The sequence below is a fragment of the Archocentrus centrarchus genome, chromosome 6, assembly GCF_007364275.1.
Source record: "Archocentrus centrarchus isolate MPI-CPG fArcCen1 chromosome 6, fArcCen1, whole genome shotgun sequence".
NCBI classification, from domain to species: domain Eukaryota; kingdom Metazoa; phylum Chordata; class Actinopteri; order Cichliformes; family Cichlidae; genus Archocentrus; species Archocentrus centrarchus.
Window position 1 is genome coordinate 32141581 of NC_044351.1, and position 18610 is coordinate 32160190.

At 41.5% G+C, this 18610-nt stretch overlaps 1 protein-coding gene across 1 annotated transcript; it reads right to left on the reverse strand.

Moving 5' to 3' along the window:
* Positions 1-18: 18 nt before the first annotated feature.
* slc38a8a (solute carrier family 38 member 8a) lies at positions 19-15769 on the reverse strand. Its single transcript, XM_030732215.1, has 10 exons — positions 15533-15769; positions 13286-13484; positions 12049-12205; positions 11298-11402; positions 8339-8396; positions 4413-4527; positions 2842-2989; positions 2400-2602; positions 2269-2320; positions 19-854 (listed from the first exon to the last, which is right to left on the reverse strand). Exons 1-10 carry the CDS (start codon positions 15728-15730, stop codon positions 752-754), a joined length of 1338 nt encoding a protein of 445 aa, XP_030588075.1. The 5' UTR covers positions 15731-15769; the 3' UTR covers positions 19-751.
* Between the last annotated feature and the right edge of the window lie 2841 nt (positions 15770-18610).

An 18610-nucleotide genomic window follows, 5' to 3' on the forward strand; every position in this document is an offset into this window, starting at 1 on the left:
TTTCAAAATGTAGCTTATTCTTTAAAGACATTTAAAAAACGACCTATTTACATTCTAAAAAACAAATATTCATGTACAGAAATGTAAAATTATCCTCTCTCCCCAAAAAATGTTGCAACTTCAAGCCACCCCATCATCTCAGTGTTTTATGGCTCCACAACAGGCCTTCCATTTCACATATAAGCAGTAACACGCACACAGGAAATGATGAAAAAGATTTATCATTCAAAAAGAGGGCATGTCTCCCTAATACATACCATTTGGACTGTATGATAATATCTTTAAAGTTTTAATGTCACTTGATTATTTATGTTGCACTATTGCACTAAAAAGGTGCTATGTGCCAGGTTTATAGGACTCTGCAACTATCAGTATGAAGCTCTATAATTCAGAGCTTTAAACTGATAGGGGCAGCGTGCTGTAGGACTGTATGCACAAACTGCAGAAAATACCTGAGGATTTCAGTCAGATGTCAGCACGGCAGGAGGTACAGACAGAGGTAATCACATAGCAACAAAGAATAAAATTAAAAGTGAAAGTAACATCCTGTACTTTGAGTAAAGAGGCAGGATTGCTGAGTTCAGTCCATTAAATGCCTTAACCTGCGAGTTTTGAAGGGCTGCTTCACTGTTTGGGGCTCGTGTCCACATGTTGTTAAAGAGCCATAACTCACCACAGGTTCTTCAGGGGATAGGAGAGTTCAGATTTATTCACCACCGTCTGTTTAGGACCACGAAAGGAGATGGAGGAGTCAGATCTTTCCAAGGAGCTGCAGAACAGCGATGGTGGTGCTCTGGCCGAATATGAAGGCACCGCAGATCAGGGTCACCACCCCCCAGACTGTGAAGATGACTCTGGAGAGAGGACAAGAAGTGGTTAAGAAGTTATGGGATAATTACTTTCAGTAAAATCCTGCCTCCGATCTTAACCCACTCAAAGAAACTCATGGCATAACAGTTCTGAATTTAGTCTGAACTTTACTTTCAGCACTAAGCAAACCAATTATCACCTTTTATTTTACCCTTTTTATCTTGCCTTACTTACAGGCTCTGTGCCTTAGGTTTGTCATATGGGTACAATTCAAATAAGTAAAATATCAGGAGTGTGAAGGAGCTCATACATAAAAGTCTCTGAATAGATAAACAAACCAGCTCACAGTAATGAAGATTAACATCCCCAGACCTGCCACTACTATTAACTATTATTATTATAATAACAGCAATGACTGACGTTCTAAACATAGAAAAAAAATGTCTAAAAATTAAATACAAGACAAATTAAAAGCATGAATAAAAATGAGACAAATAAAATCGAAACAAAATCAATGTCACAGTGGGTCGAAAGCAAAGCAGAAGAGGTGAGTATTAAGAGTGGATTTAAAATGGCCTGTCAACAAAAAAAGCCCGAGCCTCCGCCGCATCCTCGGCACATCCATGAGCAGCTGGTCAGCTGCTGCAATAAAGTCACTATTTCAGAAATTGTCTGAACAAAAACATACAGTTAGATTGATTTTTTTTTTTTTTGCTTTGCAGCAATTCCAGCAAAAAAGTACATAACAAATACTACAGTGTGAATTCAGCTGTGTTAAAGTGAAGTATGGGAGTGCACCGTAAAGGAAAGAAATTTCTGATGTGTAATCGTGCTCACTGACATGACCTACGAGTAGCGCTGTGCTGATATCCTGCTTACACTATCTGCAGTAACAATTACTTCTGTCACGCACACACAAAGACTCATTTCTAACAAAAGTCCCGCTGATGGCGACACTGCATTGAATACGAAGTGCGGTTGGGCTCCGTGAAGCACTGGAGACCGGCGAACTGTTGAGGACTTATTTCTTAATTCGGTTACAGATTTGTTGCCGCTGCCTCTCGCTGAGCAGCTCTGTTAAACTGCGTCACGTTACCTGCACCTTCACTCTAAGGTGTGAGAGTCCTGTGATAGAGCTGCTGATCTGCATTTGTTGATTTTAACCAGACAACATCCTGGTTAAGAAATTATGAATTAGTCATCTAAGTTGTCCGTGTCTCTCCTGACTAGATGTTTGCTAAATGAGTAATTTTAGCGTTTTTCATTATCAGGTTTCTCACTATAGACCAAGCTCTAAAAAGATGATATATAGAAGAAATAACTTAACTTAGACAGTGTGAGTAAATATGCTCAGGTAGTTTCAGCTTATTGTGCTAACTCCTTTCAGTCTCTTCTCTGGTTCAGCACCTGTCTGTATGTTTACATTACATTAACATTTAAATGAAGTTTGCACCTCACCTGGTCTTACAGGATACTGGCTCTGACTGCATGGCAAACATCAAACAGAGCCCTGTTCAAACACAAACGCAAGTTTCAACAGGACGCATGCAACATTCGTCATAACATGCATCAATAACCAAGAGTGCTACCTGGGAAGATAAAGATGAAAAACGCGCTGATCCCTCCGATGACGCTGATGACCTTGCTGATGTCTGGCACAAACACAGCGATGAGCAGCGTCACGGTTATCCACAGGACCGTCAGCACGTAGCGGCTGCGGCTTTCAAAGCCCGCCGTCACCACGCCACAACGCTTCTGTCTCCAGCTCAGCAGCGGGTCCTGGATCACTGATCTGAGGAGCAGAAACAGATGTGCTTAAACGAGCGATCTTTAAGCAGCTGCTCGCTGTCTTTTGTAATCGAAACATTGAACTCCGTAAAAACAGTTGGGTGGTCACAGTTTTTGCCTTTGCCCTCATATCAGGTACGATCTCTTAACTGAAACTTTGCTTAAACTCAGATGACTGAAAGTCATTGCATCTAATTGGAATAGTGAGGAACGTTAACAAGATTCAACTGACGAGTCGCTGACCTGCCGAGCAGCAGGGTGATGGGATAGATGGTGATGATAGAGATGCCAAACAGCAGCCTCACGACGAGCATCAGGACGTCACTGCTGGCGTATGACATTAAAATGTCAGGCCTCACATCCTTTCCAAACGACAGGTACCCATAAACCCCTGCAACACAGGCAGACGGGTGAAGTTTTCTTAACTTACCAACAACTACAGTTTTTGGACAGTTATTTTAAACAGCTGTTAAATCAAGTTTCATTTCGGTGGCCACTCAGGGGAGAAGAGTGCGGTTTGTGACTTAGAAGGATGCTGGTTCAAATCCACAGACTGGCATGGACTGGAAAAATGGGATTTCCACCCCTGAATTGACTGAAATGGATTGAAATCCATCTGGAATCTGAACCATCAGGGGAAAAAAGCCCCAGAGCACCCTTGGACTGGCATTAGTGTTGGAATATTAAAGTTGAAGTGCTGCCTGTATCCACTCTGAGTACACCACTGTGGGCCCTTGAGCAAGGCCCTTAACCCCCCCCCAGTCACTCCCCAGGAGCCCTCCAGCTGCCCCCTGCTCCGCATGCTGTGCTGTGTGTGTGTGCTGCATGCATGATGGATTAAATGCAGAGACTAAATTTCACTATGTGACAATAAAAAGTTGTTTGTTGTTGTATAAAACTTGCATGAGTAGAATCATCAGTCATAAATTATCATCATTATCATCTTTTTTTATTCTACATTGAACCATAAATTAAAAAATGAATTTAACTAGCAGTTAAGATCATCAACTTATCAAAAAAGTGTTTACTGGGATGATCAATCAAGTCGGAAGTTGAGTCATTTTCCCATTGATTTCTATACAATTTGACTTCCTTTTGCAACCAGAGGTGTTGCCCTCAGTTTGGCATGTCTGTTCAGAATGCCTGTTTAAATTTAATATTATTTTGTGTATGCGTATGTCCCCACGACCTGGCCCTGGATAAGCAGAAGAAAATGGATGGATGTGTGGGAAGTTAAATCATTAATTCTTGAGTAAAAGATTACATTTGAGTTGAATAAGTGTGGCCAGTCTAATTATTTAAAGTAATTTTCAAATGAAAGGTTTTAAAATCTGATCTCTGTGGGTTTTGGATCAGTTTATATTCCATTTAAACATGATTTACTGTTGCGCATATTTTGTCATAGAAAGGGTTTGGGCTGCTTTGACATGGACTTTGCCTCAGGCTTGACAAGTGGTCTTGACTACAGGTCTGATTAAAACCAGCCTAATTAATTTGAATCAGTTCATTTTTCATGGGGCTCAGCAAGAGTTGTTGGATGCACAAGAACCACAAACGGACTATTTGATGGGTAATTAGATATTTCAAATGATGTAATGCAGTGGTTCCCAAAGTCAAGAGTGCTGCAGCCCACTTAAAAACCAGAAAATCCCATGCCACAGCCCACACTTTGGGAACCACTGGTGCACCATATAATATATAACCACACAGCTAAAAAGGAAAAAAAAGGCTTTCATTAATGAGCTAAAAGAGTATAAGCTCTAAGATATCATCTCTACGTGGTTGTAGAGATGGGAAGCAGGACGTCATCTGACCTGTGAGGGAGTAAATGATGAAGCAGAAGATCATGGAGACCACAGAGATGAAGACCCAGTGAGAGAGCCGCTGGTTCTCCAGGCTGCTGTAGATGGCGATAGACGCCTCGTGACACTGGAACGAACACAAAGACGTGAAATTCAATCACACTTCATGTATAGCTCCTTCTTTGTGGTCGAAGGGGACAGGAACAGAATCCCCGGACACATTAAGCCAAACACTTCAACCAGGGACTAGATGCTGGTCAAACAGATTATGTGCTTCTGTAGCAGCCTGCACCGGATTATCCTTCTCTGTATGCATCTCAAAAGTGATCCAAAGGTCTTATTATGTCTGATCTTTCTGCCAGTGTGATGAACTGAGGTAGGAAATAAAAGAAGGGGCTCTGTCAGGGGCACAATGGGGCTGAATTAAACCTTCATAGATTTCAGGATACAGACTCTTGTCCCTACTTGATCCCAGCTGCCACCGGCCAGTGTTAAATCTCGCTTCCTTTTTCCCCTGCCCTCCCTTCCTCTCAGGATCTCATCAGCCCTCTATTCAACCTTTGCACTGCAATCACTCACCCCGAGGCAGCGCGTCTGCCTGTTTGTTTGAGAGGACATGCATCAATCCTCTCGCACTTTTGCCGCCTTTTATTAGATCCCGCCAGCAGCCTTCAGGGGTTACCTTGGCAACTTGGGAAGTTGCACATCAGTCTGTCCTGCTTGAGATTGACAGAATGATCTTTTTTCCATGCACTCTGCCCTGCTATTAAATATGAAAAGCTCACTCTGCGGAGCTCCCATGGAGCACAGTGAGAAGCAGCTCGCTGACCTTTACACTGAAGTTAAACACACTCTCCTGAGAAGCCTTAAAAGATTAAGTGAGAACACCCACTCTCCAATATCAACCATTATGTGTTACATAGAAAGTTCAACATTACACCAAAGAGCAAAAACAGATTTTGTGTTGCCAGTTTGGTTTTTCCAGAACTGAAATCCTGTTGCTGCTAAATAATCTATATGTTTTGCTGATGTTACGTTTATCTTTTAAACTTAGTTATATATTATCAGCTATAAACATTTGCTGAGGGAAATGTCAGCTGATCCAACTAATGGAGCCCTCGCAGCAACCACGTTTTATGTTCCAAAATCTAAACCTCTGGCACTTACAGAGTCAATAACGCTGAGCTCTGCATCCTCGCAGCCTCACTTCTGCTTGCTTTGAGTCCCTCCACCTGTGCAGCTTTCTGCTGCTGGAGGAGCTCTGACAGCTGTTTGTGAATTTGAAACTTTCATTTTGATACGTGTTGAGCAAACATCGTGCATCTCAGGCTTTGTCGCAACTTGCGAGGCTGTGCAGACTGCAGCATGCCCCGACACCTGCATGGTTAAGCTGCTTACAACATGACCTTGGCATCTATGGTTCTCATGCACCTTTGCTGTAAATGCAGATAGATTTGAATTGGTTCACTTCTGCAACATTATGATTCACAAAATCTCACAAGCATGCCTCCTTCATTAATCAGTTTGCCAGCTTATGTGTGGAGGCGAAAGTATGTGACTTGTTTTAGTCCAGCATTTTAATTTTACTGGATGGCCATATCAAATGTCAAATGTGACATGATAGCGTCATAGGAAGATTTAAACTTTCTATCCTTTGGTGGACGGAAGGCAAATTCTAATGGATTGTTAACATGCCCCCCCGCCCACCCCCCACCCCACATCCCTACAAAGTTTTATCAACTTCAGTTTCAAATATAACGCAGAGCTTATAATTTAGCAGCTGCTATAAGCAAATGAGGAAGTTCATGCAAAATAACTGACCCAAGAATTACACTAGGCTGGTGATTCTTGCTCGGCCGTGACATCAAGATTTAGTATCCTACGCCCATTTATTAATAAATAAATCCGTTATCTCATTACCACTCAATTAAGCACAATTAAGAGCACTGCTTTATTTTTTTGGGTCAGGAATCACATTATACTTTAGTCGATCATTTCTGTCCACTGAGAGACGAGCAAAGGTTAAAAATCAGGAAAATATTTAAACTGTTACATTTGCTATAATTTATTAAAGATAACTTTCTATTTTGAATCCTGAGACTTCATGGAAGAAAGAATCAAGAGATGGGATATTTCCATTCAGCTGCAAATACTGTGCTTAATACAATATACGCTTACAGGATCACTTACACTTACATACAGTCCGGTGCGTAAGTCTTTGGACAATGACCCATTTTTTTTTGGAGTTTTGCCTCTGTACACCAACACAGTGGATTATAAATGAAACAATCTGTGATTGAACTGCAAACTTTCAGCTTTAATTCGAGAGGTTTAACAAAAATTTGGCATCAACTGTTTAGAAATTACAGCCATTTTTATACACAGCCCCCATTTTCAGAGCCACTGAACTAACTGAACATATAATTTCAAATAAGAAATGCCTGAAGTCGATAACCCAGAGAAGCTCTGCCAGGCCTTTACTGCAGCCACCTTCAGTTTGTCCTCAGTAACTGAAAGTCCTGCTATACTGGGTTGAGAACACGTGACGGACTTGGTCAGTGCATTTGCAGTTTGCTTCGCTTCATTATCCGTTAATACTGTAAAGTAGTTCATCTTAGTTTCATCTGTCCAAGATTTTTTTTTTTAAACTCTGCAGGCTCTTTTAGATGTTTGTTGAAAAACTCTAATCTGGCCTTCTTGTTCTTGAGTTTCAATTCAATTCAATTTTATTTTTATGGCACCAAATCACAACAAACAGTCACCTCAAGGTGCTTCATATTGTAAGGTAAAGACCCTACAATAATTACAATAACTACTGACCCACTTTTTATGCTTTTTAATTGTAAGATCAGCTCTTCGACTCACAGTAACCTTATCTCGAGAAATTTGGCTTAAAAAAAATGAATTCATCCCTCCATTGCTATTATCTGAGGACAACAGCTGATAGTTCCAGTTCACCTGCCAGCAACAATATGCTGTATTTAAAAAGGCCGGGACAAATCTGAAAGAGAAATTAATACAGAATACATGATAATAATCTGGCGTTTATGTTTGTTGTCTCTCCAGTAGAGCAGAAGGTTCAGTGAGATGATTTATGTACAGTAACTAACAACTTTATTAGAGCACTCTGTCAAAAGTTAAAGTAAAAAAAATGATATTGTTTTTTATTAGACAAATAACTGAATTAATGTTTTTTATACCCAAAGTCGTGCTGGCACACTGGACTTCTCTGAAAAGTCAAAAGTTAATCAAGCATAACATTCAACCACTCAAACTACCTGACTGTAATTTGGCATCTTAATCAAAAAAATAATAATGCAATTTACTATTTTTTTGTTTCAGTCTTTGTCAGTACTGTTAATTTAGAGCAGATGTGGCATAAACTTTACATAGGTGGTGGTCTAGTAACTTAAGTAATCACTGTATACATGCCATCATTAATATGTTTCCATGTTTTTCATATTTAGTTTTTGTTTTGAATTTTCTGCCTTTTTAAGTTGGTGTCCAAATCTCGCCTTGTGACATAACATCACATTTGCCTCTGAAAATGAGACGTTCCTACTGGAATTTTGAAATTATAACTTCTTGCTTTCTAGATTGCCACTCGTTAAATATAATTTGGCGCAGAGACATCAGAGCCACACATCCAAAATATCTGCACAGCTGCAAAGTATGAGGAAAAAAACTTGTGGGTGAAATGGCTATAAAGACATGCCTCATTACCTGCTTGAAAATTACTTTTATATGTAGTCACCATACGTGCACTTACAAGCAGTCATAAGTGAGCAGATTTTCCCTGCTGATACATTACGCACGCCCCTGCAGACAGCTGTACTTCCAGTGGCCTCCAGCCCTACAACAGCACGCTGCTGCAAACACATGTTATCCATGTCTCAAATCAACATCAGTATCAACACATTTTAAACTGTTGCACTCACTTGGAAACCAAAGCAGATGGTCGGGATGACACTGAACATGGCGGCCCAGGAGCTGATCCTGAAGGAGGAGACACAAGAGTCATTTTCAGGGATTCACAAATGCCACCAGAAGAAGAATTAGGCTATTATTAGGGCACCGCTGATAATGCCACGGCATTTAGAGATGCTTCACTCCAGAGTTACTCTGTCAATCATACACAAATGGGTGATGAGAGCTGCCGAGCTAAGTCAGTGATACAGATAAAGCATTTTAACAGCAACGCAGGGCTTCAATTAGGAAACTGTATCTGTCCTGGTGGCCTCAATTCATGACAGATTTGTGAGTAAGCCTCACAAAAGCCATGTTTCCTGGAAGCAACCTCAATATGTGGACTCGCTCTGGTGAATAAGTATATTTTTGAAAACATGGCCTATAAGATGAAACCTTACTTAAAAACAAAACAGGCTTCTATTTTGTTAAAAAGGAAAAAAATAAATAATTGTACACCTTGCATCAGACTGCTAAGAGTTTATTCATCACAAAATGGATCTAGATCAGGGGTGTCAAACTCCTGGCCCGCGGGCTGCATCTGGCCTCGCCCCCTGCTTCCGGTCAGCAAATTGATGTCAAAAATAACATACAATTTGGCCCTTTAAGTTACTTTTTTGACATTTTACTTAACTTAAAGGGCCAAATTATATGTTATATTTGACATCAATTTGCGTACCAGAAGTAGGGGGTGCGGCCGGATGCAGCCCGCGGGCCGGGAATTGGACACCCCTGATCTAGATAGAGTAAACCCCCGCAGCACAACAGGAAAGTTTCAAATTTGATATAGAGGAGGCAGCATGCGTATAAATAATGTCACCATAATAAAGAACATTTAAGAACGTTGCTTATACAAGTTTTTTTTCCCCAAATGATAAATTAAAAACATGAATTTGGTTTTATTAGCATTAAGAACCAACTTTAAACTGCACAATAATGCTTGCAGCTCCTCAACAGCTTAATTCAGAGTAGAGCCAACTGAGTAAAGTATGGTGTCATCTGCATAAAGGTGCACTCTAGCTGTAGACATACTCATTCCTATATTATTATTATATTTCTATATATATACAGAAAATAAAACAGGGCCTAAAACTGAGCTTTGGGGGACTCCTTTTAAAATCTTCAGGAAACTTGACTTAAATCCATCGGTACAAACACTGCGTTCTATCTGCAAGGTAGCTCCTAGGGCTACAGGGTGGCTATTGTATGACATGAACTTTAACATGCTACCTGAGGTTTGTAGAGTCTGAGATGTAACTCTTAGGTTTTTGCAATTTATTTGAGTATTACATGGTCTGACTTTGAATTTACTAAGTTGTCCACTCCTGAGAAGACTGTGGCACACGCCTGTGTTAACACACGTGAATGCTCCAGACCAGCAAACTACAAAAACGTCTGCTTTTCTAGAGGTGGTCACACTTTCTGAGGATCAGTTAATTGCACCTGGGTGCTGTTTAAACTGTGTGGAAGCAGTAAAGTATTTAATTTTTCACAGGACTGCATAGAGTCATGTGAAAAACTTTTTTTTTTCATCACTATATATCTGAAACATGCAAATCATTAAAGTCTGTATCATGGTGCCTTGTCTGTAGTCTTGGAGGTAAACCTTTATTACTTTATTATTTCATGATGAAATAATCATGTGCTTACAAGCCTGCTAGATGCTGCCTAGGTAAGGTGTTTTGGTCATATCCAAATACTAAGAGAACTAAAAGAAAAGAAAAAAAAATCAAGTTTTGCCTTCAAGATGGGAACTTGGGCAAAAGTTATCTTGTTTACACAAGATTATCCAAAACATCAGTGAAGTAGTAACTCATGTGACTCATGAGCCATCACAATTCACAGATTATTGTATTATATTGCTGTTATTGGTTGGCTGTATTAAACAAACTAATGAGAATTCAAATCTGTTGATAAGTCAGTGGATTGCAAGTTGTATCCAGGACAAATTAATCCAAATAATACTCTAGGTCAGTGGTTCCCAAAGTCAAAAGTCCTGCGGCCCCCTTAAAAAAAAAAACAGAAAATCTCAAATTAAACACCTCCCATTACCCATTTTAATTCACTTTTTATATAAATAAATACATTTATGTAAATATGTAACTATGCATACTTGTGAGTACTTTCATGTTTGTAAATGAGAACTGGTTCACAAACATTTTACTTGGTAAAATAAAGGTTTAAAAAAAAAAACATTTTTAAAAACAATTTCTGTTATTACTGCAGCCCCCCTGCAGTGCCTTCATGGTCCACCAGGGGGAAGCGGTCCACACTTTGAGAACCACTGCTTTAGGTTGATTATTGATCCTTATGAAAACAGAAAGCTGCCCATAAAAACAGTTCAGGTGAAGACCTGTTATATGATCATTGTGTGCAATCATTGGTCCTTCTGCCAGATGAGCTAAAAGTTTCACCTTATAGGACTTTGGGGAACTTATAAGCCACAAAGGCCATGTCTACATCAAAGCCTCATAACTTCTGTATGTCACTCTGACATTAGGTACATGTGGCTAAAATTTATATACAGCTCACAATTGGCTTAGCTTAGCACGACAAAAAACAAGTAAAGAAGGGGAAACAGCCAGCATGATAATGTCAAAATGAACAAAATTTAATATCTCATTTCCACTTTGTTACAAAAGTGGCTCCGTGGTTTAGTGGTTAATGCATTTGTCTTTACACTTAAAAGATTTTAAAATTGTTCCCTTAAAACTAGCTACACGAAACAACGCAGTTCTAAAAAAACAAGCATATAGCTGGAAAACTAAAAACAAGTGAGTCAACCACAGCATTGATAATTCACCGCACTCTCGATCCTGCCAGTTTAGCCGAAGAGCAATCTGATTTCCACTGCTGTGACCAGTGAAGCAAACAGATTGTTTGGAGCCCCGGATCCCATCATTTATGCCCCTCATTCTCAAACATACATACCCATTGGTGTGGAGAGGGCTGCTGTGAAACAGAACAGAAGGCATGGTATGGTATTTGATGATGATGGCTGTGGTCAGGTAGGTCGCAGCCAAAGTGCCCAGAACACTGTGAGAGGACGGAGGCAAAACACCTGCTTCAGACAGACCGGAACATTTACATCAAAGTAACATGAATGAGAGGATTACTGGGGGGGGGACCCCATGGGTCAGCACACTTGATTGGGTCATTTCCTCTGCTCGTTTATCCATACAGAGGCATGCTTGACTCGTATGCCCAGAATAAATGAAGATTATAATTGTCTTCATTCAAAAGGGACACTATACCACCATAAAGCTGAATAAACACCTCTCCAAAGCATGAAGTCTCAGTGAGTACTTATTGGTTTCCTGTTGCATGATCATTTTTCTTAATTTGACAGTTTGGCCTTTGGGCAGCACCACAGTAAATTTTTTTTAATAACAAAAATCGAAATTGTACACCCTTTGATTGGAAGCTTCGCTTTTCTTCTGTGCAAATGATGAACAACAGCTCAAGTGTTCGCCTAAATAAAGAGATCAAGTGTTTTGGAGGGGAAAGTTTGAGTTTCCAGGCAGAGATGGAAAAAAAAAAGACCAGCATGGTGACCAAAATACAGCGTGCTGCAGCAGGAAACACAAATGCTAAATTTGATCTGTCCATTAGCTGTCATTTTCTCCTAAAAAAATATAAGAATAAAATAACTGTCTTAACTGAACCACATACAACAGCTGACCTGATGTATTTCTGAATGCTGATCTCCTTGGAGAGGGACAGCGGCAGGATGAGGAAGAAACAGAGCAACACTAAGGCGAAGCGCCGACCTGTGTAGAAGTGGTATGGCATCTCCGGCTCCGGAAGATTGGCTACCAGCTCGTACAGGGAGTCGCACACTGATGGACAAATAAGAGTGAAGCAACAACACACAGCAACAACATGTGACCAGGAAGTTAAATGCATTTGAGAAAGCAGAGAAAAGACAAAAAAAAGAACAACTGGGCTCTCTGAGTCATAATCAGCAATCTGCTTTTGCCAACTTCCCTGCTTGTCTCAATCTGAATGTTTAGTTTTGGAGTAAAAATGTAAATAAATAAATAAAAATACTGCACAATGCAATGAAGTGCCAAAAACTGCAGTTCCTCTAATGGCCACTTGAGGCTGCCTCTAAAAGGAAATCAATCCCCATAGACTCCCATGTTAAAATGCCCAACTTTAGAGCATTAAAAAGCATATTCAACGCCCTTTTTTTTGTTGTTGTTTTGGTTATCAGGTGTGTCAATAGATGATAACATAGCACTCCAGCTTCTCACCCAAAATACCAAATCCAAAGGCCAATGCCAGTGGCTATATCCATCTTTTATATACAGTCTATGATCTTATCAGAAAACTATTAATACTCAGAAATGATGCAGAGAATATTGAAATTATTAATTTGGTCATGTCTGTAGAAAGGCCAAAACAAATGAATGACAGTTCAGAGTCAGAGCCTCAGAAGGTGCATTAAATACTGAATGTTTTTAACCAAATTTGAGATCATTTGTGCTTTTATGGAAGAAGGGTTGCGGCAGGTGTGGTGTCTGTATTAGTTAGATTTCCTAACTTCTCCTGTCATTTTTTGATGACTGCCATTAGTTGCTTTTGAATAATTGGATTCATTAAAAACACAAAAACAAATTAACCATTCAATATAATGTATCTTATACATCATTACAGTCAATCCATCATAATTAAATCCTGGTTTGCCATCAAAATCCTCCACAAACATTCTGAACCAAACTTGCAACCAGCTGCAGCAGCTTCACATTACTGCAACAAAAGGTCCACAGAGCCCAAAAACACAGGTCTGTACTACTGTGTCCGCCACCCTGAGGTCAAAGTGCAAACTATAATTCTCAACCAGGGTCCAGTTATTCAAAAAACTGCGACTAACTTCTGCTGTCAAACAGCTCTGAATACAGGAATATTTAACTCACACTTTTCCAGCTGGTCATCCACTATGACCAGAAAGGCCACAGAAATCATGAAGAGGTTGAAGACGAAGCAGACCTCACACAGCTGGCCAATGGCCGGCCCACAAACCTCCTTCACCACCGCCTGGTAGGTGCACTGACCACTAATGGAGGAGGAAAAGCCCAGGATAATCAGGCCACTGATCAGGAACACGAGGGAGATCTGAGTGGGTGAAGGAAAACAAGAGAAGAAGATATTTAATCAACTTTCAAGTGTTAGTTTGACTCCGAGTGTTTTTCCAGCACATGTAAATTACAAAAGCCTAAATTCAGTCAGGATGAATACCCTTTATCTTAAGGCATGTCTAGGTCCTGGGTAGAGGCCCAAAGTGTTTGCTTAATAAGAGAAACATTCAGGTTTTCATATTTGGGGAAACAGTGTTTCATAAACTTCCGATCAGGTCTTCACGTCAGTTTTAAATGTATTGCATATGGTTTTGATGGATACCACAAGTGACACTAATACAATTACTAAATGCCTGGGTGGATGTCATTTACTGGCAGTGTGACAACCATATTTAATGAAGAGCACTTTGAGAACAAACAATCACAGTGAAAAATTACCCTATGGAAAACTAATAAAATGGACTAAAAGCACTAAAAGTATCACAGCCACTCAATGCATTCAGACGACCTGCTGATGTTCAAACCGAGCATCAGAATGGAGAAGAAAGGTGATTTAACTCTGAATGTGTCATGGTTGTTGGTGGCAGACAGACTGGTCTGAGTATTTCAGGAACTGCTGATCTGCTGGGACCCCCCCATCCACCCCCCACACACACACAGCAAACCCTAAAGATTTTAGGGTTTACAGAGAATGGTATGAAAAAACATATCCAGTATCCAGTAAGCAGCAGTGCTCTGAGTGGAAATGTCTTGTTTAGCCAAAGGTCAGAAGAGAAGCAAATGGGCAGAAGTCCACACCAAGTGCCACTCCTGTCAGCTGAGAACAGGAAACTGAGGATACAATTTGCAGGGGCTCACCAAAATTGGGCATCAGAAGATTGAGAAAACATTGCATGCATTGCTCAGGCCGGTGGTGCTGCTGCAATGGCATGAAGGATATTTTCTTGGCACTCTGGACTCCTTGTGACCCTGTTAAATGATCATTGTTTAAACACCACAGTCTACCTGAGTATTGTTGCTGACCATGCCCATCCCTTTATAACACCATCTTCTGCTTCCAGCAGAATAACAGACCCTGTCCCAAAGCTCAAATCATTTCAGACTGGTTTCTTGGATGTCACGGTGAGTTTATTGTACTCAAATGGCCTTCACAGTCTCCAGATCTCGATCCAATAGAAAACATTTGGGAAGTGGTGGAACGGGAGATTTGCATCACGGATGTGCAGCTGACAACTCTGCAGCAACTGGGTGATGCAATCGCTTCAATATGGACCAAAATCTCTGAAGGTTTCCAGCATCTTGTTAAATCCATGCCACGAAAAATTAAGACAGTTCTGAAGGCAAAAGGGAGTCGAACCCAGTACCAGCAATGTGTACCTAATAAAGTGTCCAGTCGATGTAGAGAGACTGCTACCAGCTGTAAGTGCCTGTGCCTGCACACAGCCCTGACATTAAGCCACAACAGCATCCAAATGGAGCAGTTTTTTTTTAAACTCATTCCATAGTTACCATGTACAGAGGAAATGATCTAGGGGATTTTTCTGCCCCCTAGTGGCCAAGAATGAATGGATGCAGCTTTAAATACACTTAAAAAGGTCACTGAGTTGTACTAGTGCAGAGAGCACCCAGGGAGAGTAAGAGATGATTTAAAAAATAAATAAATTTAAAAAAAAAAAAAACGTGTTGGACAGTCTTTGAGCTGTAGAGCTGATTTGCTAAATAAGCCAAAATTACTACGAACAGCAGAATCTGCACTTCAACAAGAAAAATACTTTTGGGGGATTTTTTCTTTTAACTTCTGGATCAGGATGAGGACCAACCGAGGAGAAAATTTTAAGGAGAAAAGAATAATGTGAATTTAGAAGTGCTGAGGTCAAGTCTAACATGGCCCCTCCTGCCAAATAGAAAAGATCACAATCTTTTTAATTGATCTCGGTGGGCCCCAGCTCATAGAAAAGAAGATGTACCACTTCTCCAAAAAAAAAAAGGAAGCTCGGTGTATCAGACAGAACTCTGCGATGCAGTAAATCCATCTTCAAGGGCGTATCTTTCTATAATCTGCCTATAAAATGAATAAATACCCACCAGTTCCACGGTGACTGCGCTGTGGATCCCCCCGGCTCTCTCGAAGGCCCAGGGGAAGTTGAGGAGCCCCGCGCCCAGAGCGGACTTAAGCATGATGAAAATGGCCCCCAGAGAGCCCAGCCGAGGCCCTACGTCCAGGGGTGGCTTGGCCGAAGCCGAAGCCAGAAGACTGATGCTCTCTCTGGCCAACTCCTCCATGCTCGAACCGGCAGGAGACTCACAGCGGGACACTGCAAACAGGAGATGGTCACGTCGCTGGTGCTGCTGCGGATCCTGGGGGCCGTACGGCTCCGCTCTGAGGGCCGCAGACGCCCACTGAGCAAGGTGAGCCGGCTGGAGGGCGGGCTGGAGGGCGGGAGGGAGGGAGGGGCGCATCTGAGGGGCGGCTGCTGCTGCTTTCAGGGGCTGCTCGGAAACTTTTATTCCATGTCTGAACTCAATCCAGTGGCATACAGTTTAAACTTATAATTATTTTTCTCTGGTTTATTTTCTTGAAAAAGAAAAAAAAAAGCACATTTTATTTTAAATGTCCTGGCGGTGAAGTAGAAAAAAAAAATAGTACACTAGGCAATACAACAGAAGTACTGTGAGATTCAAAGTAACAAACTTAATTCTGGAAAGAGGGAGGAATGTGATTATGAGCAACAAAAGTCAGGCTTTGCTCCTTGATTCACTAACATGAGTATATACACATAACAGAGGGCCGGGGTGTGTGTGTGTGTGTGTGTGGTGGTGGGGTGTTAAGGAAAAAGGTGGGATATCTGTGTGAGGGAACAGCTTAGAATAAATGTTGGATGTTAGGGTCTTTGTGAGGGCCAGACCGGTGAAGTCAGTGAAATTTTGGAAATGTGGAATTTTCCATAAACAGACTGGGCGACAGAGACTTAGTCAATGAATCCATGAGTGCTTTCAGCTTGGAGGAGAGTTACATCACTTCCGTTTATTTACACATGACACTTTTATCTGTTTTTGTCCACGATGACTCACTCTGCAGCTTGTCTGGCCTGGAAGGGGAAGTAAACACGGAGACAGTGCTACACATGTCCAGCAGAAATAACACGGGAGCATCAACTTGTAAATTTCATGCGCAGGATTGCACAAAAGCCGAGACCACTTTGTTTGAACTTGTCCCTTCCAAAATGTATATGTCACTTTATTTCACTCGTGAAATTGAGTTTCTTGACTTTTAATTTCATGGATGAAAATGAAAAAGCAACACAAATCAATTTCCCGCGGTGCAGTCACAGGGTAACAGATTGCACCCCGGAGCTTAAAGCCAGCTTTCTGGGGGGGGGGCAGACGTTAAAAGCAATTTGTTGATTTGCATGCATAACCCACGTGTTTGGTTCACACACTGAGGAAAAGGAAATTGATCTCACAGAATCATCTGAAAATGAACGAGGCTGCCACCAGGATTGGGCATGGAGATAATGAGGGAGCGGAGCTGTGTTAATGGGGGTCCTTTCACAGCTTAGGTGTCACCGGCCTGGACGCGCTCCAAGTACAGAAATGCTGCAGATGCAGTGTCTCTTTCAACTGTTCACAATGTGACCGGCCCAACAGGAAGCCCTGGCATCTGGGAACCTTGGAGGGAAAGAGGGCATGTGACCTCCACTCACCACCAGCTTTCACAAATCTTGTTAGTGCATCTAGCTGGCTCTGGAGTCATTTCCCAGTTTCTCAAGGTTCCGAGGGAGATTAGTTCTTAAGTGGAGCCATCATCCAGAAAGACGGGTGACAGATTCACAGGCTGATCTGGCCTATTAGGCTCGGATAAAAAACCAAAGCTCAGAGCCCCGAGCCCACCAGCACACATCACCTCTGATGAAATCAGCCTGCATCACTGAATTCAGCCCATAACCAATACTAAACCCATGAGTGGGGTGGAATTAGTCCATTCAATCTGTGATTACTCCTCAGAAAGGAATGCAATTATTTCTTCTCAGCAGTCTGTCTCATGTCACAAGTTTAAACTCCACTTTTTAATTAGTCTGTAGCGCTTGTGGTGACTGGAGCCACTTGTGGTAGCTTTCGTCACTTCTTTGTGATGCCCACAGCACAGTGAAGAGAAAATGTGCAAGAAAACACAAGTACTAAAAAGGTTAAAGGTATGATGCAGTTGCTAATGCTGATTAAGCAATTCCAATTATTTTTTTATTCTACCTGGGACTGGAGTTGCCAGGATATCTAAAACTCAGAGCAGGTAAAGAGTGGAATGATTTAGTCCCCAGTCCGCCTGTGAATGGTGACCTTTTGGTACGTCATTAAAAATCTGTCTGCCACCTCCAAATGTTTATTATTGAATGATCAAACATCCATCCATCTTCTTCTGCTAATCCAATTCAGGGTCACTGGGGGCTGGAGGCTAGCCCAGCTGCCACAGGGCAGAGGCAGGAGACACCCTGGACAGGTGACTGGTCACAGGGGCAACACAACAAACATGTCTTAATTCAATTCAGTGGTATTTATATAGCGCCAAATCGCAACAGTCGCCTCAAGGTGCTTTATATTGACCCTACAATAATTACAGAGAAAACCCGACAATCAAAACGACCCCCTGTGAGCAGCACTTGGTGACAGTGGGAAGAAAAAAACTCCCTTTTAACAGGAAGAAACCTCCAGCAGAACCAGGCTCGGGGGGGGGGGGGGGGGGGGGGGGGGGGGGGGGGGTCATCTGCTGGTTGGGGCTGAGGGGAGAGAGACAGGGCAAAAGACACACTGTGGAAGAGAGACAGAGATTAATCATAACTAATGATTAAATGCAGAGTGGGGTATAAACAGAGTGAAAAGAGATGAATGAAAAACACTCAGTGCATCATGGGAAACCCCCCAGCAGCCTAGGCCTATAGCAGCATAACTAAGGGGTGGTTCAGGGTCACCTGATCCAGCCCTAACTATAAGCTTGATCATAAAGGAAAGTTTTAAGCCTAATCTTAGGAGCCACAAGTAAGCCAGCAGTCTGAGAGTGAAGTGCTCTATTGGGGTGATACGGTACTATGAGGTCTTTAAGATAAGATGGGGCCTGATTATTCAAGGCCTTGTGTGTGAGAAGAATTTTAATTTCTATTCTGGATTTAA